The sequence below is a fragment of the Clupea harengus genome, chromosome 22 (genome assembly GCF_900700415.2).
Source record: "Clupea harengus chromosome 22, Ch_v2.0.2, whole genome shotgun sequence".
NCBI classification, from domain to species: Eukaryota; Metazoa; Chordata; class Actinopteri; order Clupeiformes; family Clupeidae; genus Clupea; species Clupea harengus.
The window spans coordinates 7,874,730-7,899,341 of NC_045173.1; the positions used below are offsets into that span (position 1 = coordinate 7,874,730).

Here is a 24,612-nt window from a genome sequence, read left to right on the forward strand (position 1 = left end):
CACATTAGTAAGTCTACATACAATGAACTAATAAAGATCAGGGATGTTGAAAAAAATCACTTTTTATTAAAAACAGTATTGCTAGTTACATATTCCATCCATGAAAGAAAGGTGCAACTTTTAAGAGCCAAGGCAAACAGAGATTACGTCTTTCCTCTGGAATCATGTTCAGATTAGTGTTGCAGAATCAGAGCAATAAGGACTGACGAAAGGTGACATGACTTTTTTCTTGTTTTGTCTTTAATTAAAAGATATAAACCATAAATGCATTTAATTAAAAAATAAAACTGATTGCATATGCATTCACCCACAGCACCCTCAGAAAAAATATCCCCAAAATCATAATATAAAAAGGAAAAGGACATAAAACCAAGAGGAAAATAATTAAACTTAACAAATATTCTCTTGTATATATAGTTAAATGTGCTTTTATTTTTAATCTAAATACCAAGCTAGAATCGAAAATCTTGCCCTTGCCGCCATCTGACTGAGTGTTATTGCATTTTCCATATTAATTCAACAGATTCTTTAAACTCTACTTCCCTCTCCACACCCAGCGTCACTCTGCCAGTGGAATAGTCTCCACATCACTTTCAGTAATACATAAGAATGGCCATCATTACACAGCTTGCTTGCTCTATGTGGGTCAAATGACTAGTGTTAAATACAAACATGACTGAAAACATGGCATTTCCTTTAAAAACAAATAAACAAAACAAACCAAAAAAAGAAAAAGAAAAAAAAGAAAATCAATAAAAAAAAAAGGGTAAAAACAACACAGTAAAATATTCCCCAACTCCTAGTGCTATCCATTCAGTAATTATCTACATCAGACTTTTTGTTACTGTGCATTTGGATTATGCAGTCTAAGGAACAAGCACTGTACTTCTAGGAACTCAAGAAATAAGCAGGGTTACACCCCTCTCATCTGAAAACCACCAGCCACTCCAAAACAAAAATGGCTACTGAAGACAGAATGCAAGCAAAACCACACATTAGGAGCAGTTGTAAAGCACCCCTGTCGTGCCCTTCAGAAAACCCTTTCGCACACTCACACACACAAACAAACAAACAAACAAACAAACAAACAAACAAACAGAAAAAAACAACCATCCGTGAGTGAGGCACTCAGACATTACAGCGGATTGTTGGATGCGGTCACATATTTACACATTCATGTATATTCAGACTTTGGAAAAGAAAGCATACTGGGTCAACAATCAAATCTGCTGTTTGCCCTTGCATAAGACAGAACTGCTTAAGAAAAACTGAGACTTAAGTCCCGCATCATCAAAGCAGCCAACGGCTGTAATCCATTGCGTTGGCGCTTTTCTCCCAGTGCCTTCCTTCTATCTCTCTCATTGATGCCCTTCTGACATGGTCTCCTCAGAGACAATGGAATGTTGGGCAGAGCTCCTCAGGCGTTTCCATGACAACAGCTACCAACACAGCTAACCAGTTGCAAGGCAGGAATGGGTTGCAGTGGTCATCTGGACTGAATGGGGGGGGGGCAAAGGCTAAAATTACAACTTGGCCCTTGCTTCTCTCCCAATATATATATTTATATATATATTAAATGTAGTGCGGAACCATGAATTCAGTTTTGCGAGTGTTCTATGTACATTTTTCAACCCAGCGCCAGCAAATGTAGATAGCCTTTGGCACAAAGCCAGTCATTGGTGTGACTCGGAAAGCCAGATAAACCAGGACTAAATTAGCAATGCAAAATTAACACTATACAACTAATCGATACACACTGTAGTAGGTTTCTAATGACACTCCCAACCACCGGGGGAAAAAAACAACAAAAAAAACAGAAATGACAATTAAAAAGAAGAGAAGGAGGATTGTAAGATAAAAGGAACTTTTAGTTTCACATGAGGAAGGAGTCCCTTGTGATTGGGAGTCCCTTGTGTGTGTGTGTGTGTGTGTGTGTGTGTGTGTGTGTGTGTGTCACTGTAGTGGTACAAGTTAGAGAGTTTGGTCATGGTAGTCACAGCTCAGTCAGGAGTCATCTTAGTGGAACAGGTTGTGAGTCAGTAGTGTCACAGGGCCCTGTGTGGAGTTAACCATCCGTGCAGAGTGTGGCATCACTGAGGGAGGTAGGTTGGGGGGGGGGGGGGCTTTAGAGTGGTCATGACTTAATTTTTCATTGTTGCTTGCTATAAAGAAAACTTCAATAGCAGTTAGGAGTAATGGAGAGGGACAGAGGAAAGTGAAAGAGGATCTCCACCTCCTTAGTGTTGTAGTAGGTCTGTCCTTAACTATTCATATGGAGTTCTGTAGATGGTAAAAAAAAAAAAAGAAACAGCAAAGTTTTATAGTGTCTGTGTCTTAGACAGTGGTCCTCAATGAAAAAGGGGATTGGCATTTGAAATATATGGAAAGAAACAGAGACAGAAAGAGATCGAGTGTCTTGTCTTGATTCATTACTGGCTGTTGTCCCTTCAGAGTTCAGCAGGGACAATAGGCAGGAAGGGGGCGCTCTCCTCGAGTAATGCAGACAATCAGTTTTTCTGTGGAGAGAGGAGAATGATTAGTATAGAAATGAGAGAGATAGAGAGAAAGAAAGAAAGAAAGCAAGAAAGACTGATAACAGGGTCTACATCAAGTGTGCAGGGTTGAGTTGCACAAAAAAAAAAAACTAAACTCAAAGGAGCACCTAGGCAACTAGGCAAACAGGTCATGAGGAAGTTTTGCCTGTCCTTTCTCAGAATGTGCATATGCAGTACAAATGCACAGCTGTAGCCAGTCTTCCACTGTCAGCTACAGTCAACCAGGCAGCGAAAGGGGATAACACAATTATAAAGCATGTGACTTTGCAGGCCACATGACCTCAACACAACTGGCCACACGCTGTGAACAAAAATACAAAACAAAAAAACTAACAAAAACACAGCGACACTGCAGGACCACGGCAGACACACATACGCACCAACACAACGCACACAGTAGGGAAGGGAGACACGTGTTAAAAACACAGCGATCAGGTTAACCACCACAATATGGAGGAGGATTGACAGAGGGAGGACATCTCTCACACACACACACACACACACACACACACACACACACACACACACACACACACACACACACACACACACACACACACACAACGAGCCCGTGCAGTGGAAAAAGAGGCTGGTGAGACACACATACCATGCTGGATCATGCACTGTTTGGGGGGGAGGGGGAGTGGCCTAACCGTCGTAAGAGTCCAGCAGAGGCATAGAGCCACGCCTCTCCCCATACATCCCTCCCTGAGAGGGAGAGAGCGAAGGAAAGAGAGCGAGAGAAATAGAGAGAGAGAGAGGAGGCGAGGGAAAGAGAGACAGACAGAACCACAGAGTGGCAGATGATAGTGTATGACATGCGAGAGTGTGAAAGTAGACATAGAAATAGAGTGTGAAAGTGACAGAATGAGATGTGAAAGAGTGAAATATGAACAAGAGAAGTGAGAACAAGTTAGAAAAAGCATCGCAGAGTAGAGGAGAGACAGACAGAAAGAGAGTTGGGGAAAGATAATAGGTTGTGGTTATTCTGGTTAGTTACAGTGCAGTTGTAAGGAGTGTTTGTGCAGGATAGTAGTGAATAAGGAGTCACACAGTTCTGAAAATGATGCATGCCAAGTGTCTGCATGTGTATAACTGGAGCATCAGGGTTTCCAATTGAGCCTTTTAGGTGGATGTGCGTGTGTGTGTATGTGTGTGTGTTGCACCTGTGCGGTGTCTCTGTCCGTGTCTAGGGCGTTGTCCAAAGTGTTCCTCCTGCCTCTCTGGTCCAGTGTAGAGTATGCGTCTGATGAAGCAATTACAGAAGACATTCCAAGTGTTACATTTGTTTTTTTTGTGTCTGTGTGAGTGTGTGTGTCTGTGTGTGTGTCTGTGTCTGTGTGTGTGTGTGTGTGTGTGTGTGTGTGTGTGTGTGTGTGTGTGTGTGTGTGTGTGTGTGTGTGTGTGTGTGTGTGTGTGTGTGTGTGTGTGTACGCGCGCATGCATGCATGCATGTAGCATACGTGTTAGCAAGGTAAGACAATCACCTGGTCCCATGTCATTCAGTGGAATCATATCTCTCTCACGGTCTTGCTTGCCTCCTGAAAAGATGTCCAAAGGAGATAATTCATTTACTTCCCAAACTGTGTCTGTGTGTGTGTGTGTGTGTGTGTGTGTGGTAGTACACATTAGACGGGCTGGTTGATCCTCACCCCTCTCGATGAGGGGCAGCGTGCTGTCCTCATAGCCCCCGTTGCTGCGCGTGGTGGTAGGGGGGTTGAGGTTCACCATGAAGTCGGACTTCTTCCAACCGTCCTTCTCCAGCGTACGCCGCAGCTCCTTGAAGCCCCACACGATCTGCAGCACCATGCCTGCACCGCGCACCTCGCGCTCCGAGCGGTTCCTGGGGAGGAGAGGAGAGGACAGGGGAGTCAGACACGGCCTCTGCTGCAGCAAGCCTGCCCTGCTTCACCAGCTCCCCTGAGGAAGCCCAAAAATACTTAGAAAACACGGAGAGAACAGGGTCATGGCCGAACACTTACACACAGAGCTGAGAAGCCCTTCTCTAATCTTTCATACCTCACACTCACATTAAAGAGACTTCCCTCTTCTCACCAATGTGCGTCCTCATAAAAACCCAAAAGTGCACACACACACACACACACACACACAAAGCCCATTCATGTCCTGACTGGACTTCAAACCAGCACCAAAAAAAATTGTCACACACACAAACAGAAATTCTTGTTAATGAGTCCTACAAACACACACACACACACACACACTGCTGAACTGTCTTCTGTACACACACACACACACACACACACACACACACACTTTTCGTACCCGTCCTTGTTGATGAGCACTAGCCTCTCGATACCCTGGGAGGCGCGCAGCGTCTTGGCGGCGTCCAGGCTGGAGCCCAGCACCTCGGCCAGCGTGCTGAGCACCGACACCACCGTCTCCTCCGTCAGGCCGCGCACCGGCTGGCTCTGGCCCCCGCCTGGCAGGTTGGCAACCAAGTGTGGCACCGCGTGCTTCCCTGCAGGGAGGAGGGGTGATGAGAACCAGTGGCCAGGAAACATAAATGGCCCATGATACAGGGCTCCCCCCCTCACCCACATACATGAACAGGACCCATAGATAAACCACAGCAGGCAGAAGTCGCTACAGCGGCCACGTCCACCATCTGAACACGTCAGTGGCACTCTTCATGAAATGAACACACCGGATTTAGTTCATCAAGAGCATTATAATGACACGGATTTCAATCAGGTATGTTTGGGAATAGAAGACATGGAGAGCAGGGAGGTATAGGATTGCGAATCCCTGGCGTAATGCACACATGTTTAAAGCAACCATGAACTTCACTGTTCAAGCCATGTAACCACACACACACACACACACACACACACACACACACACAGCTGTGTCTGTGCTTTATGGAGGAAGGGGAGACTAACCAAGCAGGTCACGGTTGCGGGCATCGATGGCCAGGTTGCGGAGTGATCCAGACATGGCCCGCACCACACGGTCGTTGCCATGAGCCAACAGTTCTGTCATGATGGGCAGACCCTTCTCCTGTCGCATCACTGCCCGGATATACCGCCCATACTGAGGAAGGGAGGGGACAGAGGTACAGAGGTACAGTCAGATGTGAAATGCAGAAATGAGGCAAAAACACAGCCAGAGGCCAGGAGAACACACTAGAACGATATCTAGAAATCACAAGAACGGACTATAAAAAGATTTCTACCCTATATTTAGTAAAGCTTCCTCATTTGAGTCATTTCCTCAGAGGCATGTTACTATTCATATCTATGGTGACATTAAGCGTACACACACAGGCACAGGCCCCGGCCTAGCAACGAGGGCACTTACACTCCAGCGGCCGGCACACAAGTTCTGCACGGCTCCAGCCGCGGCCTCCAGCACTGAGGGGTTCTTGCTCTCCTTCAGCAGCGAGGTGTAAACACGCACCACCTCCGGCTGGTACAGCAACTCATAACCTACACAACACCGCCACAGAGACAGAGTGGAAGGGGTTACTTAGGGTTGGGGTTCTCAACCGTTTAGTCTCCAGGGGTCAGTTGGTTAGTTTAGGGCAGGGTTTCGCTGATGGCCATAATCATATTATCAAGGCCAACATAATTTAATATGGTAGGTTAATGACTGACTAAGCTATTCATATGTTCAATCAGAGTGATTTTTAGGTCCTGTTTGTGATTTTATGTACAAAAAATAACATAATTGTTTCTCCATTTAGCCCACTCAGATTTCCCAGGGTTTGTGTGGGAAATCTGAGGGGGCTAAATGGAGAAACAATTATGTTTAAAAAACCTTTCTGCATTTTGGTACGGACGCAGAACATTTGGAAAACGGTACGAAAACAATAGTGTGAACGGAGATTTTTTGTACATAGAATCACCGTTTTCAAATGTACCCAGCTTAGTGTGGACGCAGTTTACATATCACCTAGACAACAGCCGAGAGTCTGGATTACATTGCCAGTGGATGCATGTTACCAGAAAATACATAAAAGTAGCTCACTCTCAAATTCTTAAGAGCATAGTTCTTAATGTAGGAGGTCCAAAACTAAAGCATCCCATCCTGCACAAAAGAGCTCTGTGGCCCAGCCAGGGTCAAAGCCCGACAGCTGAAAAACAGAAATAAATGACTGGACCCTAGTTAACTCTTAAATTGAGTGCAGATGAGGAAGTGCTGAAATGAAAATACAACACACCTCGACCCCTAAAGAGAAACAGAGTGCCCTGTGAGGGCGACATTTCACAATTTACCTATAGCAGGGCTGGTCCTCTTTGGAATTTCAATCATGTCAGAAGTTCCATCATCATCCTTCCTCCCTGGGCGGGTGAGGAAAGAGAAGGGGGGAGAGGAGGCGTTTAGCTGAACATCCCAGGTGAACATATACAATGCCTGCACAAGGGCAGGGGTGAGTTCGACTACCACAGATCCCAGTTTGCTTGGTGATGTGCACTGGTTACACAGACACAATGAAACTAAATGCAAGAGAAGGGTGTGTGTGTGTGTGTGTGTGTCTGTGTGTGTGTGTGTGTGTGTGAGTGTGTGTGTGTGAGTGAGTGAGTGAGTGTGTATGGGGTCTTAATGCTCATGTTTAGCTGATTTTATTATGCGCTCGGGAATAACTGAGGTGGCGAACACCATGGCATATAGGCCCAAAACTGATTAAATTAGACAGTTAGTGAGCTGGCTTTCAGCTTAAAACAAAATGTTTAAATCAATCAAACCAACAGAAATCTTCCATCACCAAGAAAAAAATCCATTTAATGCTATTAGCGTGTGATAGCTGTGACTTAGTATACAGGTTGACTGCGTGGCATCAAAACACAGCATTGATCTACAATTAACTGATGTGACGTTTCCGTAAATGATTTCTCGCCGTTTGTATGTCAGAGAGGTTTACAAATGGAGAGTGTGAATGGCAGCTCTGCAAGCATGATAAAGAAAACAGACCCCAAAAGTGGAGATTTCAAGACAGCAGCTTACCTTTGGAAAACCACTCGTCTGGATCAGGAGCAGATGGAGAAGAGGCAGAAGAAGAGGAGGAAGAGGGGTAGAGGAACGCAGGAGAGAGGGAGAGACGGGGCGAGAGAAAGACATGGCAGGGAAGACAGTATTTCAGTATGGAAACAAACCAGCAGCAGTTCTCCCCAAGCCACCCACACAAACACACAAGCAGGTCTACAAAGAATCCACACCAATGCACTGACCCCAAGAACCTGCCCCAAAGCATGCACACGCCCAGAGGACCCCAGAAACGTGGAGCTGGCCATCGGAGCATAGCATTAGAAGAGCAAAGTCTGGGCCATTCAAAGATATTTTATTTCAAATCCCCAGCTGGAGGACACATAATTACGTGCAGTGGTTCACTAGACTGGGACTGAAAGAAAAGCTTCTGCTGAAATTAATCTAAGTGGACACTTAAAAAAAATTATTAAATAAAAATGTCACCATACATACACTAATACAGCTGTAGAGAAAGACGCAGGAAAGGAGAGCTGATGCTTTGCCTTATAGATTTTTCATATATATTCAGCATGGTCCTATCAACAGTAACACACACACACACACACACACACACACACACACACACACACCTTTGCCCTTGCGGGAGCTAAAGCATCCGGTCTTCTGTGTGGGAACAGGCCCTTGGTTGACTGGCTGAGCCTCCTGGTAGCGCTCACAGTTGGGCACCTCTCTATGCACCTGATAGGACAGGTTCCTCAGCAGACACACACTGTTTTCTATCAGCTGCACAGGAAAGAGGGGGAGAAGGAACACACCCATATGTGAGAGAGCGAGACAGTTAGGACCGCTCCAGACAACTACACATGAACATCTAGGTGCAATGGTTCTGATGGAGGTCAGCAAAATACAACATCGGGGGTGCACCCGCATTAATCCCAATCCCACCAAAAGTATGAAAAAAATAAACAAACAGGACGAACTTTGTTGTCGACAGATTTCATGTCGATCTGTGATTGAACGATGTACATGAGAGAATCGACCAATCCGTTGCACTCTCGCAGCTTCCTCCTGGCCTCACTGCGCTCTGAGCTCACGTTCCTGGGGGAGAGAGAGAGAGAAAGATTGCGTTTTTTAAAACTTCTAAGGAAGAGAAAGGGGAGATACATCGATCTACAGTAACAATGACGATAGACAGACAAACGGGGAGAGGAGGAAGATGGAGGGTGGGGGGAGACTACTTTGGGGATTAGAGTATCTGGCCTTGTTGGGATGTCATTAGAGTGAAGAGCTTTGGGTGCAAGTGAAAAGAGTGGTTTCCAAAGCCAAATACCAGCAGCGGAGAGAACAAGGCTCCCTGAAAGAGGGGCACTCAGGGGAAATAAACGGATTCAAAAGATCACATTTCCCTCTTTTGTCCCACCATACACTCCCTTTCTCCGCCTTTTCACACAGCCCCAGAACAGGACCCTAACACACACAAACAGCTCTTCTCTCATACACACTCATATACACACACACACACAGGCCATTAACTCGCTTGTGACAGGCCAGAGGCATTTCCTCTTAGCCTTCTTCTATTTCCTGTGTGGTGTAGTTTTCACACATGGCCATACAGCGACTCTTCCGTCTAGTGCCGTTTATCATTCCATTCTTCCTACGATGACATCATACTCTCCATCTCTTCCAGAGGGCAGCACAGAGGCAGCTTCAGTAATGCCACTCTGTTGTTCTCTCACCCTCCCCTCTCTGTCTTCCCTACATTCTCTCCATTCTTTTACCCCAGCCAACCTTCTGTCCCTGCCCCACCCCACTGCCCTCACCTCAGGCAGCCGGCTGTGTTGGTGAGGGACGTCTCCCACTCCAGGTGTCTGGGCTTGCAGTTCTCCTCCCCCCCTCCGCCGCCGCTGCCCCTCTCCCAGCCCGAGTGGGCCACCATCACCTCGTCTGAGAGCGCGTGCAGGGCGTGGTCCACAATCTCCATCTTCACAGAGTCGTGAGACGACAGGTTCCACAGGGTGCCTGCGGGGACATGAGCTCAGAGGTCAGTGCTGTGATGCTACATGTGGGAAGTATGGTATCAACTGTCAGTGGTTTCGTGTCAATTAAGAATGATGTCCCTTATATGTGACCACACAACTCATTTTGAGTATATAGAGTAAGAACCAGACATTGTCACCTTCCATTCTGTGATTGAAGCTAATGAAAGGCGAGATCAAAGCTGGGTTTAGAGGAGAAAATCTTTTGGAAAGAGTACCAAATCTGCATATTTGGATGACACGGCTGGCGTAAGATCAACCTCTGCTATGAAGAGGCCACTTAAATACTCTTCCTGTCAACTGGTGTGTGGGTCAGGTTTCATGACACAGTTTTACAATCCTTGCGTAATAAAACGGCAATGACTCACAAACTAATAAACATGGATTTTGCAATATGGGCCATTCCATGCAGCTGTGGTCACAAGTGTGGCATGAGGGGTATAGTTCTCCTGTGTTGATGTCACTACGATATTACAGGTGTTGTGATGGTGGGAAGTAAGGTGTGGTTTACCGGTGACGGTTGAAGTAGTGCTGAAGTGAAGGTGTGACGTAAGATGGAGTAGTAGTAGTAGAGGCGAGTCATAAGGGGATATCTGATGTCAGTCAGGTGTAAGAAGTGCGGTTTACCTGTGATTATGTGAGGTCAGGTATAAGGGTTGTCTGGGTGACCTGTGATGGTGGGTGTTTTTCAAAGTCAAAGACGAATCCTTCGCGGCTGCATTATCAACGATGCTACGACATTAAATCCTGCCCAAGGACAGTTCCAATGTCTAGAACGGGCCCGCCAAGCGATTTCATCCAGCCCACCGGCTCCTCAGAACTTTGCAAAAAGTTCCATTGATTTGAATGGGCCACCCCAACGTTTACAGTACAGTAGTTTACAGCTGCCATTGGCAACAGGTTTTATGCTTCTAATTCACATCTTTCATATCATTCCGCAAGTAGTCCAGTCATTTAACGTAATGGAAACTTAATTGAAGTCAGCAAGTAATGGGTTGCTTCGCAACACCTGGAACTTTCAAGATCTATCTGCGTGAAGAACTATTTTTTCTTAGCGGAAGTCAAAAAATGGCAACAAAACCATACAAAAATAAGTAACCGAATAATAAAAAATTTAAAAAAAAAGGAGATCCTTCGTTCAGAGAATTTTCAAGGATGCAGTTGGAGTACCCTCTGCGTTCTAAAAGCACCCACAATCTTATGCTCACATACGAGAGCCTTTAAAAAAAAGTAGCACGGAATTTGAAGGCGGGACCTTTTCAATGACGCACACCTGCATACTCGCTAGAGTGTTCCATTGTTTGATCTCAGAATGATAGGAAGGAGTCTTGACTAGCTTCTGAAGGACCAGACTTGGAAGGACCCTGCATCAGTCAAGTGTAAGAAGTGTGGTTTACTGGTGATGGTGTCGGTGAGGTGTAAGAGTGTGGTTCACCTGTGATGGTGTCGGTGAGGTCTTGATCGCGGGTCTTGCGCAGCAGACGCACCAACGCAGGGATGCCGTCGCAGTTCTTGATGGCAATCTTGTTGTCAGGGTCGCGGCCGTACGAGATGTTCTTGAGTGCACCACAGGCGGCGTGGTGCACCTCCTTCTTTGGGTTGTCCAGCATGGAGACCAGCGCAGGGATGCCCTTCATGCGGCGCACCTCTGTTTTCACCTGGGAAAGAGAGAGCCAGAGAGAGAGAAGAGGCAGAAACAGAAAGGGTGGCACGGAAGAAGAAAAAAAAAAAAAAGGGAGAGAACAAGAGTGAAGGAAAGGGCAAACAGAAAGAGCGATAGAGAGGGTGTGACAGAAAGGAAAGGAGAGACTGATTAATCCCCTAAGTATGATTACAGCACACACATGCAGCTTGATAGAACTGCATGAGAAACATTAATCATGCTTATATGAACATGAATGTGAGCACATTTAGTGAGAAATGCGCTCGAGGCCACAGATGTAATGCTGCGCGCTCATTAGCGCTGTACCTTGTCGTTCTTGAAGGTGAGGTGCTGCAGATAGGCGGCGGCGTTGCTTTTGACCGGGTCCAGGCGGTAGTTGAGCATGGCGATGACCTCAGGCAGCTCGGGCTGTCGCCATGTGGTGGGGGCGGGTCCCTTGCGGAGGGTGCTGTCCAAGGAGGCCATGCTGCCTCGCTCACCCTGGGCAAGGGGCGCGCCGCCCCAGTAGTACATGTCCCCGGCGGCGCTCATGTCCCCGTCCAGGGTGCCCTCATAACTCCTGATACACACACAAGGCACACACAGGCAAGACGTTAACTCGCAACCATGAGAAGATTTGAAATGTGTGAGCAAAAGATTTTAAATGGCAATGGAACACTTGTTCACACTATAATCGATTCCTAACACGTTTAAAATACACACGCTAAAATACAGTGCCGCCAAAGTTGTCACCCCCGGAAACACATTCTGATCTCATCTTAAGCGCGTCCTAAAACATCCACCCGAAATAGAGATTCAGAACCCACTTGTATTTTAGTTTCAATCATGAACATACATTTCCTTTAACCCTCACCACACGCACACTTCCTTACCCAGTTCGGCGTGGTGGTTGGGCGTGCATGGGGATGCCATGGGCTAGGCGGGGCATGGTGCTGTAGTGCATAGGTGGGCCCATGCCGTAGTCTGGGTCGTCGTAGCCCAGGCTGCGCTGGTCGTCCTCCAGGCCGTAGGGCTCGGGCACAAAGCGCTGCAGGTCCAGGGCACTGCCCATGCCCATGCGCCCTACCTGGGGCTGCGCTGCGTATGGGTCCAGCTGAGGCCGGCTGTGCGCCCGGTAGCTGGGGTCCAGTGTGCGGTAGCCATCAGGCCTGAGGGACAGAGAGCAAGCGAGGCAGGCAGGAGAAAGGAGAGGGGGAGACAGAGAGAGAGGTAGGGGAAAAGGGAGGCAGGAGGAGGGAAAGGGAAAGAGAGGGAGCGCAAGAAAGAGTGACAGGACAGGAAGAAAAAGAGGAGAGAGAAAGAGAGATGGGGTGGGATTTAGGAGATGCTCTACTGTAAAGCTATCGTAGGAGTTGGGTGAAGCTTGGGATGAGCTTAGGGTCCCAACTGGCTCACTGTTTGTATGAGAGCTGGAAGTCCAGTCCTAAGACAGCACTGCAGCCTTACTATTTCAGGGTGCAAGCAGTGAGCGAGTGAGCCCTTTGGGACGGAGCCTCAGCAGACTGGGCTTCTACAGCTCTACTGCATTTCTATTGTTTCAGAGTGAAAGAAGACACATTCAGAGTCAAGCCACACTGTTCCTTCCATTCCTTTAGGGACCTATACAAGCTTTAAATAACACCTGACACAAAGAGCACAGTGCAGACAGCAATTGTTATATCCCTATCTTTGCCTGATCTGGAGATGTCCTGCTAATGACAAGGCAGAAAGATATGCAACACCTTCCCTCCAGCTCACAGTCTTTCTACCAAAGCACGAAGTCAAATCAACACCTCATCTCACACCTTTGCTGGATCCAGACCCTACCAGGGTTTCATTTCACTACTTATCAGCTCAATGTGAGTGAAACGTTCTCTGAATAACCACCCCTATTTTAGGTACTGAGATTTAGTTTGTTCAGAACATGTGTATCTAGAGTCATTTGCTTTGTACCATCACAGAGCTGATGGGAATTGTTTACACGCTACATACTGCACACACACACACAACCAAGGGATATACTGTGAATATAATTGTTTTCAACCACACACATATACACAGACTGGATGCCAACCTGTAGTTGGGGTCCATACGCATCCCACGGTTGAGGCTGGCATAGGTGTCCGAGGGTGGGCCGCCACGGTAGTCGTCATAGCCTGCTGGTGGGCCGTAGTGGTAGTTTCGGGGGACGGTGGAGGTGGGGTAGTCTGCTGGACCCGGAGGCTGTCGGTACATCGCAGGCTGACCGTAGCCCCCCATGCCAATCACAGAGTTGCTGCCATCCAGGGACATTGTGTCCGACACAGACGGGATGACTGTGCGTGTGGTGGTGGTCTTGGTGACCTTCTTGACCTAGTAGAGGTGATACGGAGGCGACAGGGAAGCAACTGATTAGACAGTACCGATTATAGCTGCTCAAATCTGACTCAGTGCCAAGGTCAGATTGTGTCTATTGTTTATTTAGACATGGCAGTGGGCATTTCAGTAGTTTATCTGGCTTTGCGTGTTTGATAGTGAGTGATGTCATTTCAAGGATAGTGGTGCGACAAAGCCACTGGAGTTCATTTCCTGTCTTGTTTCAGGCCCTGTCAGCACTTTAACTTGGCTGTGGTAGATAATAGCCAAGAATAGCACTGGCACAGAGGATAAAGTTGTCCTTATCCGCAAATGTGCGTCTGTGTGTGTTCGTGCACAGAACATCCATGTGTGTATGCATATGTAAGCCTGTCCTTGTGTGAACCGTGAGCCCAGTCAGTGTTTTTCTGGAGGGGTGGGGTCTTACTGTGGTCTCAGTGCGGCGTGTGGATCCGTCGTCGTGGGTCTCCAAAGAGACGACAGAGGGAGCCTCCTGAGGTTCCTCTACAGTGACCGTTTGCTCAACGACATGACCTGGGTCTAACATCCTGTACTGCAAGACCAGAGAAAGAACAATGCTGAGCCACGGCCAAGCGCAGAGAAGCATTTCCCTCCACACACTCTAAAAACAAATACACTTTCCAACACACACACATGGGCAAAAAAGTGAATGGACGTAAGTGCACGTATATCGACGTGCCAAACAGCTGGAGACAAAGGAAGGAAACCACACACACACGCACACACAAACACAACTACACCTACCTGTGTCCCGTTGATATATCCCTCGCTCAGTTTGAGTCTCTCTAACTCCGCATCACCAGTGACACGCCCGTTCTACAGGAAAGAGTAGGGATAAGTGAGCTAAGAGAGCACACACACAGGATTATACTCCAGGGGTGTCACAACAGCCAGTGACCAAGCAGTTCCAAACAGGTTACTGTTGGACACATCAGCCATACACAGTGACAGCAGCTCACACACACACACAGTGACAGCAGCTCACTCACACCCACAAACAAACTCGGTCTTCAATTCCATGCAGAGGGTTTGAAACAGAAGTACGGACGTCAAGTGAACACACAGAAAGAACGGAGAGACACATGGACGGATGGCTGATGGGTAAATGGATGGACAGATGGTGGACGTGCGCCAGAAGAAGATAAGGGAGTCAGGGGAATGCTTGCAGCAGCTTCCAGGGAAATGCTCTTTGGTCTGTGTGGTAAAAGGCATGCGGCCACCCACCCACCCACCCACCCACCCACACACCCACACACCCACACACCCACACACACACACACACACACACACACACACACACACACACACACACACACACGTTAAGTCATTCCAGCCAACATTTTCAAGGGGAGGTGCTGGCCTTGCCACTGTGCTGTGTGAAGTCACATTGCTTTGCTACGAGTGTGTGTGTGGGTGGGTGGTGGTGGTGGTGTTTACCCACTCACCAAGACTGGCGGTGAGAAGGAAGGGGGTTAAAATGTAATAATTTAAACTCTGCCCAACTGGGTCATGAATTTGCAAACACTACTGCTGTGTGATGAAAGCATATTTAAGAATGTTTTCTTTAAACTTTAGCGCAATCTCTCATCATGCCCAGTAGAAGGTTGGACTCCAGTCGGAAAACCAGATGGCAAACAGAAACAACCAAGCAGATCTTCCCTTTCAGGGCAGAACATTCTGAGACCAGATTCCTCCTCGTGCCTCCAGCACTAGTGTAAGGCTCTCAGAGCAGGGAAAGTGTGGAGTGCTTGCGTGTGTGGACCTGCCCACAGGTAGGGTCTGTGAACTGGCTGGCATGTTAATGCTGTTTAACTATGTCAACAAAGTGCAGATAAGGCTAGTGGCATTCCACAGCCCTGCTGGCCTAACAGGCACTGACCAGGACTTCGCTCTATGCAAAACGCACTTGGAATGTATGTGTATGCCACTGTGTGTGTGTGTGTGTGTGTGTGTGTGTGTGTGTGTGTGTGTGTGTGTGTGAGAGAGAGAAAGCACCAAAAAAAAAAAAAAAAAAAAAAAACGACAGAATGCAATTAGGTTTCTTTGAATGGAGGATGGTAGAAACACTGTGTTTTGTATTTGACAGATACAAAAACTCTGTGTGCATTTGCGTGTGTGTGTGTGTGTGCGCGTGCGTGTGTGTGTTTGTGCGATAACTGGGAAAGTCAGGGTTAAGCAGGAGTGTAAGCCGGTAGTTGGTGTTTGTGTGGGAGCTGGTGTAAGTGAGGTCATTCACACACAACACACACACACACACACGCACACACACACACACACACAGATAGGAACTGTGGGAGGTGTCACCACCAAATCTTGGGAAAAACTGGGCGTGGTCAACAGTTAAAACTTGAGGGGCTGAGTCGGCCGTCACGATAAGCCCAGCTGAGCAAAGACAGACAGACAGGCCCAGGGAGCCTTCTGAGAAGAGTTGAGCAACATCCTGGGAGAGGGTGAAGGGCCTCTGTCTCACCCCCCTCAAGATAATGGCTCTGACTAACTGAACCGGTTCTCCTCTGCCTACGAGCTGTACCATAGTGGTGTCAACAGAGTGTCAGGGGTGGTTGAATGGAAGAGGAGAAGGGGAGAGAGAGAGAGGGGGGGGGGGGGAAGAGGAGAGAGATCTGTGTTTTGGTGACATCCAATTTTTCTCATACAAATTCTGTAAGCATTTGAAAGTTGCCAGGTTGACATTCCAAAGCAAAAAGCATCCAAGGCAAACTGCCAGTTCTGTTAGGAGGTTTGTCATCACACAGAGTAAACCAGCGGCATGCAGGCGCAGTGAGTGAAGATGACCACCACAGAGGGTGGAGGGGGAGAGAAGAGAGTTCAGCGGAGCGGATGGAGGAGTGTGGGGTGGAGACTGGATGGGAAGTGATGGGTGTCGTTTTAACAGTATATGCTGAGCCAGCATACTCACTCAACCTGATCCACAATCACCATGACTGCCGTTTGTGACGGGTCAAGACAGTGGTGGGAGTGCAGTGGTGGGCGATGACAGACACACACTGAAATGGAGAGCGTGGATGAGGCAGGGGTGGGGTGGGGAGGTGACATGGAGAACAGGTGACGATGGTGAAATGCTGATATGGAGGGTAGAGCGGAGCCATGAGGATTGGGGGGGGGGGGGGGGGGGGGGGCGCTCAGCAGTAAAAGATTCCCTAAACTGGGTGTTACTAAAGGTGCATGGAGGGTGGTGTTGGGAAATGACGGAGCAAGATGGAGGGATGAACCGGATGGTGGTGGAGGCCGATGGAGGGGACATTTAGGGGGCGGTGGATGAGGGGTGTTACCTGCAGGGTGGGGAGGGGGCGAGGGAGGGTACCCGATGGTCCCACGCTCCTCCTCTCCTCCTCCAGAGCCCGAGTCAGACGCTCAAACTGCATCTCCTGCTCCCGCACGGAGGCCAGGAGAGACGCTGCATTCTCACAGTGCTCCATACACACTGAGAGAGAGAGAGAGTGTTACACACACACACACTCACTCACTCACACACACACATACAGAGACAGAGCAAGCCCCGACACCAGTGGACAGACAGTGCGCTAGGCATACAGCAGGCTTACCACATACTGAGATATAAGTACAGACAGAGCAAGAAGTTACTCATACAGAGTAAGTACAGATCAAGAGTGAATTGCCCAATTATGAAGGAAAGAAAAATCCCCCAACACAAGAGCTCCGCAGACAGAGGGTGCATGACACAGACACGCAATGACTCAAAGAGCTCCATTCACCCACCCACACACACACACACACACGGGACAACTAGTAATGCAAGACTTTCATGTGGTCTCCCATACACATTAACCCTCATCCCTACAGACTGGTGTCAACTCGACAGACACAGAAAAACAGAACTAGAGTCTCACACTCACACACAGCACGACAACGACAAAGGCACTACACATAACAAGAGAGCAGTACAGTCAGAGAAAGACACGGCCAGCGCAACACACACTAGGGAGGACAGGGTTAATGTTCGAAGCCAGACCAAGTGAAAAAGACAAAGATAGAAGTGTCAGAAGGTGGAGAAGAGTTGGCACCAGCGATGCGCTACTGTGGAGAGAGTGTGAGTGCAAACAGCCTACTGCAGATAGAGGTGTGGTAACATAGCGCTGCTGCAAAGCACCTCAGGAAGACGAAGACACACACACACACACACACAGACTTGGAGCATATGGCTCATGTTGAGCATGAATAAGATATGAGCCTGGGGCTGGCTAAGTGTGCATGTCTATGTATGGGTGTGTAAGTACGTTGGAGTAAAAGGGTGTGTGGGTGTGTAGAACCACGGGTCTCATTTCCAGCAAGGAATGAGCTCAGACCACACCACTCAAGCCAGTTCCGGTCCATAGCTACTTAGTGACTTTTGCCATTTCCTCCATCATAACCATAAATGTCCATTTAAGAGGTCAAGGCCGCCATTTTGCTTGACCTAAGAGGGAAACTATGAACTGACAGCTCCAGTGGCTCTCTTGGCTAATAGGAAGAATATCACCTTACTGTTCCTATTGTTGCGTTTTTGTGATAACACTCGATAGGTGTGTGTTATAACTACATTCATTAAAACAAAAACAATCAACAGAACACAACACTACCGAACTGGACAAAAGGTTTTGCCTCTCCATCCCAACAGAACATCGAAAGCTATAACACTGATCCTCTTACTGTCATAATGCCACAGTACACATGTGCTACACAAATGTACTACGGAACAGATGGCAGTGTGTCCAACAGCTATCAGAAGCAAACACAACTATCACAGTTAGCCAGGCTAACTTGGTCCTTTTTGTCGTTGAGTTTTGTCTCACAAAGTAATAATAAAAAGACTTACGAAAGTACCCAGAAAAAGAACAAAATCAGGCAGAGCATATATTATCACCTCTCAGCTTGCTGGTGCAGGACTGTACACAGTGCTATTTGCAGGTGAAAAAAACCTGTCGCGTGGAGGGGAAGCACCTCAGAGTTATTCTTGGCTCTGTCAGGAGCTGCTGGCACAGAAGGGCTCAGCTGCAGTCTCACAGGAGACACAAAACTTCAGCCGAACTTCCGTTACACTCAGCCCCACATTTTCTACACATCTGACATGCTGATTTATTAGGATAAAAATCACTCTGCTGAAGGGAACAACCCCCGCTCCTGCCCGACACCAGCCTCTGGTTAAAGCACGCCCACAGTCGTGCATGTCAGTCCCAGACAGCATGACGGCACTCCCAGGGAAATATGAATGCCGTCACTTGCTGGTAGGAAGTTGTGCTGATCTGTGATGACAAGTTCAGGAGGGATCTGAGCTTTAAGATCAGGGGTGAAACCATGAAGTATGCTTCTGAATTACACGTTACTTTCAAATCAGCTGGGGCAGAGCGCTACTGATGTGTTCAAGGAAAGCCCATGGCATTCTAGATACCAAGACCAATCTTGGCCTTTTTTTAGGCTACATTGTTCACCAACCCTTCCTCATTCTGTGTTCCTGGTAGGTAAAGTGTCTTTTGGCCCTGCAATAACAGACAGTAAAACGAGGACAGACAGCTCATGTAAGTCTGATCAGGTAATCAGGTCATGTGTGCCTGTGGTTGAGGACACTGGTCATCTTCTACCGAATAGGCTGGGCGACAAATCTCTCCTAGCCATGGGAGTGACCTTTTGTTTGGATTTCAAAAGCAAATAACAGCTAGTGTAGCCTAATGGCACGATGTGAGGAACACAGCAAAATGGCAGCAATGGACTGAGAGGAGCAACTCTCGAGACAAACGAACAAGACAAAACCATCAAACACAAACAACACTCACAGAGCCACTGTGTCAACAACACTTCCACACTCCCAGCGTGGAAGACAAATAGACAGTCCCAATGGCACTGCAAATACCCACAAGAGGCTTGGGAGACCAAAACAAATCCCACATCAGCTTAGAGCTTGACCTCAAACCAAATCTTAAAATTAAAACACTACAGATTTCAAACAACACTGGAAACACCCCAACCAAGGCCAGACAGGATGACTGTTCTGAAACCACCCCTCCCTTGCCAGTGCGAGTAATGAATATTATACTTCAAATAACTTCACCCCAACTCTTACACACACGGGAAATATTTGCAGCTGTCCGCGTGGCGTGGGCCTGAAAACAATGGGATGTGTGTGTCAGAGTGTGTGTGTGTGTGTGAGACAGAGAGAGAGAGCGAAAGCAGGAGGGGGGCTGATGCAGTTGTCCTTGAAAACACAGACACAGCAGTGGGTTTCGTCGATGGCTACTGAAACTGTTTTTGCACCCGCCTTCCGCTCCCAGAGCAAACACACTCACACTGAGAAAAAGGCAGGAAAACACACACACGACACACGACACACACACACACACACACACACACACACACACACACCCACTGACACGCATTCCAGCTGAAACTGTGGCATGTCAGATCCTGTCTCAGCTGCTCTGGATGACTGGGAAATCCACCCCTTTTCCGATTAGCCCCTATCCCTCTCTTCTCTTACAGATATTTCTCTCTCTCTCTCGCTCTCTCCTTCTCATACACACACACACACACTCAAACTACTTCACTATGAGAAGGTGAGTCAGCCTGCATTGTCTCTGAGTCACTGACTGGTTGCATCTGATGATATGATAGTGTCTTTCTCTTTCACACACACCTGTAGTAACCTCTGTCAAGACCCCACATTTCCACACCTACTTAACCATTTAAGGAATGCCATCCAGAGATGACACTGGTGCTGTGTAAAGCTATAGTTTCTGACCTCTTAAGGCAAAAGCTGCCGTACAGAGACATGTAAACGGATCCTGAACATGATCTAATACCAATTCAGCTTGAGCAATGAAACACTCAGGGTGGTTTGAACAGCCTATTACAAATGAAACTGACAATATTAGAGGTCTTGTGCTTAAGTCGCTAAAGAATGGTTGCTGGGGAGGGGGAACAGACTGCAGGGGAGTGTTAAAAGTACACATCAGTTGGGAGCTGAAACAAGACATTAGTTTGTTGGGGTTTTTTTTTTTTGGGGGGGGGGGGGGTCACTTTTGTAATGCAGACCTACCTATGTAGTGGGGAACACCTGCTGGAGCAGGGTTCTTCTGGCATCATTATCCAGCTTATGACAGACAGACAGAAACACTGGTATTATCACTAAGCTGTAGAGGACCAGAGTAATTCAGAGTAATTCAGAGTAATTCATTGCCTGAACACTTAATCATGTGTCTCCTAATGGGATGGCGCTGGCATTAGATTGCTAAGCCACTAAACAGACAAAATGACCAAACACCTAGCATAACCACGCAGTGCTAGCACAGACATGACACAGTGCAAGCACAATGGCTGACAGCAGCTGACATATGTTTCCTTCCCACACAATAAGTGAATGCGGCAGAAGCCTCCACGCTGCATACCACACCACACATCTGCAACAGCCACTCAGCAAGGGTTAGCCCTCACATTCATAACCAGCTGATATGTCTGAAAGCAGCTGCGCCAGACCACAGGACTACTCAGGCTCCAGGCAGAAAGTAAGCAACCTGCATAAAGCCCACAGATAATTAGGAACTCTGAGCCTTCCATACAGGTGCAGGGAAAAAAGCCACGCATGGACACAGAGGACAGTACACACACACACACACACACACACACACACACACACACACACACACACACACACACACACACACACACACACACACACACACACACACACACACACACACACACACACACACACACACACACACACACACAATATGCACTACACCCCAGCAGTCCTGGCCAGACCATGGTGGACAGAGCTAAAATGCTGGTGTGGCTGGCCCAGATCACCATCCTGCTGACTAAGGGCAAATTTGAACGAGAGGAGCCAAACCGTTAGCCTTGGCTTAGCTCCAGACTAAAGCCTGCCTGAACTTTGGAACACAAACTTCCAACGCTCCTCGGCAGTCAGTCACCCAACAAACATGTTTGTCCCTCACACACTAGTGTCATGTTAACATCAGGAAGAGAATACAGCCCTGGAACTCCCAGTCAAGTCCAGGCGAGTAAAAGTTCACTGTTGGGGCACTAATGCATGCGACTTGTTAGCCATGCTTCACTTTGGCATATCAGACGAAGCAAAGCCAGCTGAAGCATAAGAGCTGTGGCTTGTCAAGGTGAAGTCTGACCAGGAAGTAACGGCTGTCCTCTCAGCTGTGTCATCTGAATGAAACAGCTAACACAAAGCTGACATTTTTTAACTCAAACGATGAGGTAACCAAAGAGAGTCCAGAGGTGAACGTTTCTATTCTCTGAGTCGCCGTCTCTTTTCAAACCAAACAACTCCCTTCCGTGTAGGACGGACACACCCTTCTCGTAACTATAAACCTCTCATTACAGCGGTTCAAAAATGATACGTCTGCCTTAACGGGCACACAGCGTACCAACACGTTACTTTTAATGAAATTATATCACAAGTTCTATATAGGTTGAAGACATGCTGCACAAAACTCCGTTTAGTCCTCTTTGCATGTTTTTGTTGGGGGGGGGGGGGCATGTAAAAACTCGTCCTCGCTCCCTATAGAAAACCTAGGTCAAAGGAGGCACGCCCGCAGGACATGTGGAATGCACAAAAATCTCAACCATCTTTAACTGTTGTGCAGACAAAAACAGCTTAATTTCTCGGATTCAGAAGAACAAGTCAGTGGCGCCGGATCATACTGAAACTCTCGGTCAAGCGCAGAAGTACCTGTGCAGTTGCCATCATCATTTGCCGCATTCACCCAAGTTGATTTCCACTAACGGGTGGATTATGTGTAATGTTAACAGGGGGTTACGGCGGCCCTGCACGAGTGGTTCCATTTAAAACAGAGACCGGACCACGCCTGCCCCTTCCCCCAACCACACACACCCATTCAACAAATACCCACTCAACAGGTTCCTGTCTCGCTCTCCTCACCACCAACACAGTACATCCAAAGCAAGGAGCCGTCGAGTTTCGCCTTACAATAAATTAAAACTACTTGTAAGCCCACTGCGAGTTTCTGAACACTGAGCAGTCTCGCAAACATGTCATGAAGGTTTTAAATAAAAGTTAGTTGAAAAGCATATGGGTTCAGCGGGAAACGAACTCAGGTGGAATATTCATTCACGTTAAAGGGCTTTCAAGGCCACAAGAACGACCCAGAGCGGGGCATATCAGATACGGCGAGAGGTAGCTAATGTTCTGGTGTCATTAACTAACTTACTGGTTAGTTATTATGTCAACAAGTACTATTATCCCAGACAAATCCAGCGACTACAAACACATTGTTTCGTTACACCAAAAGAAAAAACATCCAACACTGCCCAGCTTAATTAATGAGCTACCTGTTGAAGACCTGCACCGCAGTAGTTACATTTTCAACTAGCATAGGCGTGCACTTCCGCGAGCACAGGTGTTCATGGGCTTTGACCTCGCCTCGATTTTGGTCGAGAGCTCAAGTCAGCCGGTGCTCGAGCGGGAGAGCGTGTAGGTGTTCAGTAAACAACTGTGATACAGTGTTAGTCCCGCAACAATTTTGACAACAAATGACTTTCTAACATACATAGTTAAGATCCCAAGGTAAACTTTATGCTCGCTGTACAGCAAAACTCTTAAAATCACTCGTGAAAGCAACTACGAAGATCGTAACAGTGAATAGTAACACACTATCCCATAATGTCTCTGAACATACTAGCTGTTGCTATATCTGGCATTACTTCGCAAACGTTGATTCGGCAATCGGCAACAAGAATTAGAGGTTTAATACAAATATCAGAATATGATATGTTGGGCCCTTTTAAAAGGGGTTTGACAATTGAAAACTTAAACACGTCGGCAACAGTGTATGGCTAATTTCAATAGCTTATAACTAACGTTACCATGAATTACAACCTCAACGCTTTCTTTGCAATGTTAGCGAGATAACACACTGGGTATTTCTCGTGATGAGAACGAATAATTGATATTGACTCGCGAATGGTACGACAACCTTAAACTTCTTATCAAGACCATCACATACGGATAGCATGCTTAAAAACACACAATTGTACGGTTGCTTCACATGGACATACAACGATATATGTGGGGCTATTAAGTGTAGAGCTAGACTGAAACAACTAGCCAAGAGCGTAGTGCTATCTGCTAGCAATCAAAAGTATGCGTTGCGGTAACCACTTGCTAGCTATAGTTAGCTTGCTATCGCTAGCCAACAAGCTAGCTAGCGCAAACCCAACCAACTTCATCGTATGCACGCCAACATAATTACATTTACGGCGAGAAAGTTAGCGGCAAATTAGCTTTTAAAGGAAAATCAAACAAAAAATACACACAAATGACTACATTTCAGCCTCTTAATAAGTCTACCTTTGTCTTTTCGTGCAAGTCCGGAGTGTGGTTCGGGTCTCGGCCTATCGAAACAGGCTGCTATTGCCAGATACTGATTTCCAAGCGGTAGGAAGTGATTGTAATTCCAAACGTTGCTGAACGAAATTAGGGCGTTATAGCCCCTTCGTTCATTCACTGTTTCAGTGCAAATCCTTCAAAATTCTTCTCAAGTGTGTAACACGTTGAGCCCATAAAAAGTATTACAAAAATCGAATTTAAATGAACATGAACTTTTGTACTGTTTTTTAAACCCACCTTCCTAGCTATCTTCCTCGCCTTGTTCACTTCTCTTCCCTCTTCGTCGCGACTCCTCCTGTCCTGTCTCCTCCCCTACTTGGAAAAACCACACACACACTGGCAATGGGAGGGGTAGACTGCTACCGTAATAACAGAAAGCACCCATCGCTTTCATTTTCCCTCCTGCGTTTTGTAGGCCTATCTTCAAGTTTGTACATGTGCTGGTCTTTCTATGGTTAATAGTGAAAATAAAACCGACGTGAGCCTAGTATGATATGCAGGGACATATAAAAGAAAAATGCCTGTTTAGTCTACATTAGGCTACAATGTCACTGCACAAGTGCATCACACCAGTGTCCTTATACTTCACGTTATGCCTATCAAAGACAAGTTCCTGAAAATGCCCTCTATGCAAGTCTAACCCAACGGCAATCCATCTCC

The 24,612-nt window shown here is 47.1% G+C and overlaps 1 protein-coding gene across 7 annotated transcripts; it reads right to left on the minus strand.

The window, feature by feature from the left end:
• Positions 1-44: 44 nt before the first annotated feature.
• On the minus strand, positions 45-24,297 carry ctnnd1 (catenin (cadherin-associated protein), delta 1). 7 transcript variants are annotated; one of them, XM_031559295.2, is made up of 21 exons: positions 24,190-24,279; positions 16,850-17,001; positions 14,304-14,375; positions 13,966-14,091; positions 13,258-13,535; positions 12,077-12,352; positions 11,511-11,763; positions 10,977-11,199; positions 9,326-9,524; positions 8,486-8,603; positions 8,135-8,288; positions 7,524-7,541; positions 6,794-6,859; positions 5,877-6,004; positions 5,459-5,609; positions 4,842-5,037; positions 4,208-4,398; positions 4,043-4,096; positions 3,722-3,801; positions 3,209-3,263; positions 45-2,516 (listed from the first exon to the last, which is right to left on the minus strand). In XM_031559295.2, exons 2-21 carry the CDS (start codon positions 16,994-16,996, stop codon positions 2,455-2,457), a joined length of 2,847 nt encoding a protein of 948 aa, XP_031415155.1. In that variant the 5' UTR covers positions 16,997-17,001; positions 24,190-24,279; the 3' UTR covers positions 45-2,454. The 7 variants fall into 7 exon arrangements, with proteins under 7 accessions (XP_031415155.1, XP_031415154.1, XP_012692454.2 ...); XM_031559294.2 differs by having other exon boundaries at positions 23,914-24,238; XM_012837000.3 differs by having other exon boundaries at positions 3,163-3,263; positions 23,914-24,238.
• Between the last annotated feature and the right edge of the window lie 315 nt (positions 24,298-24,612).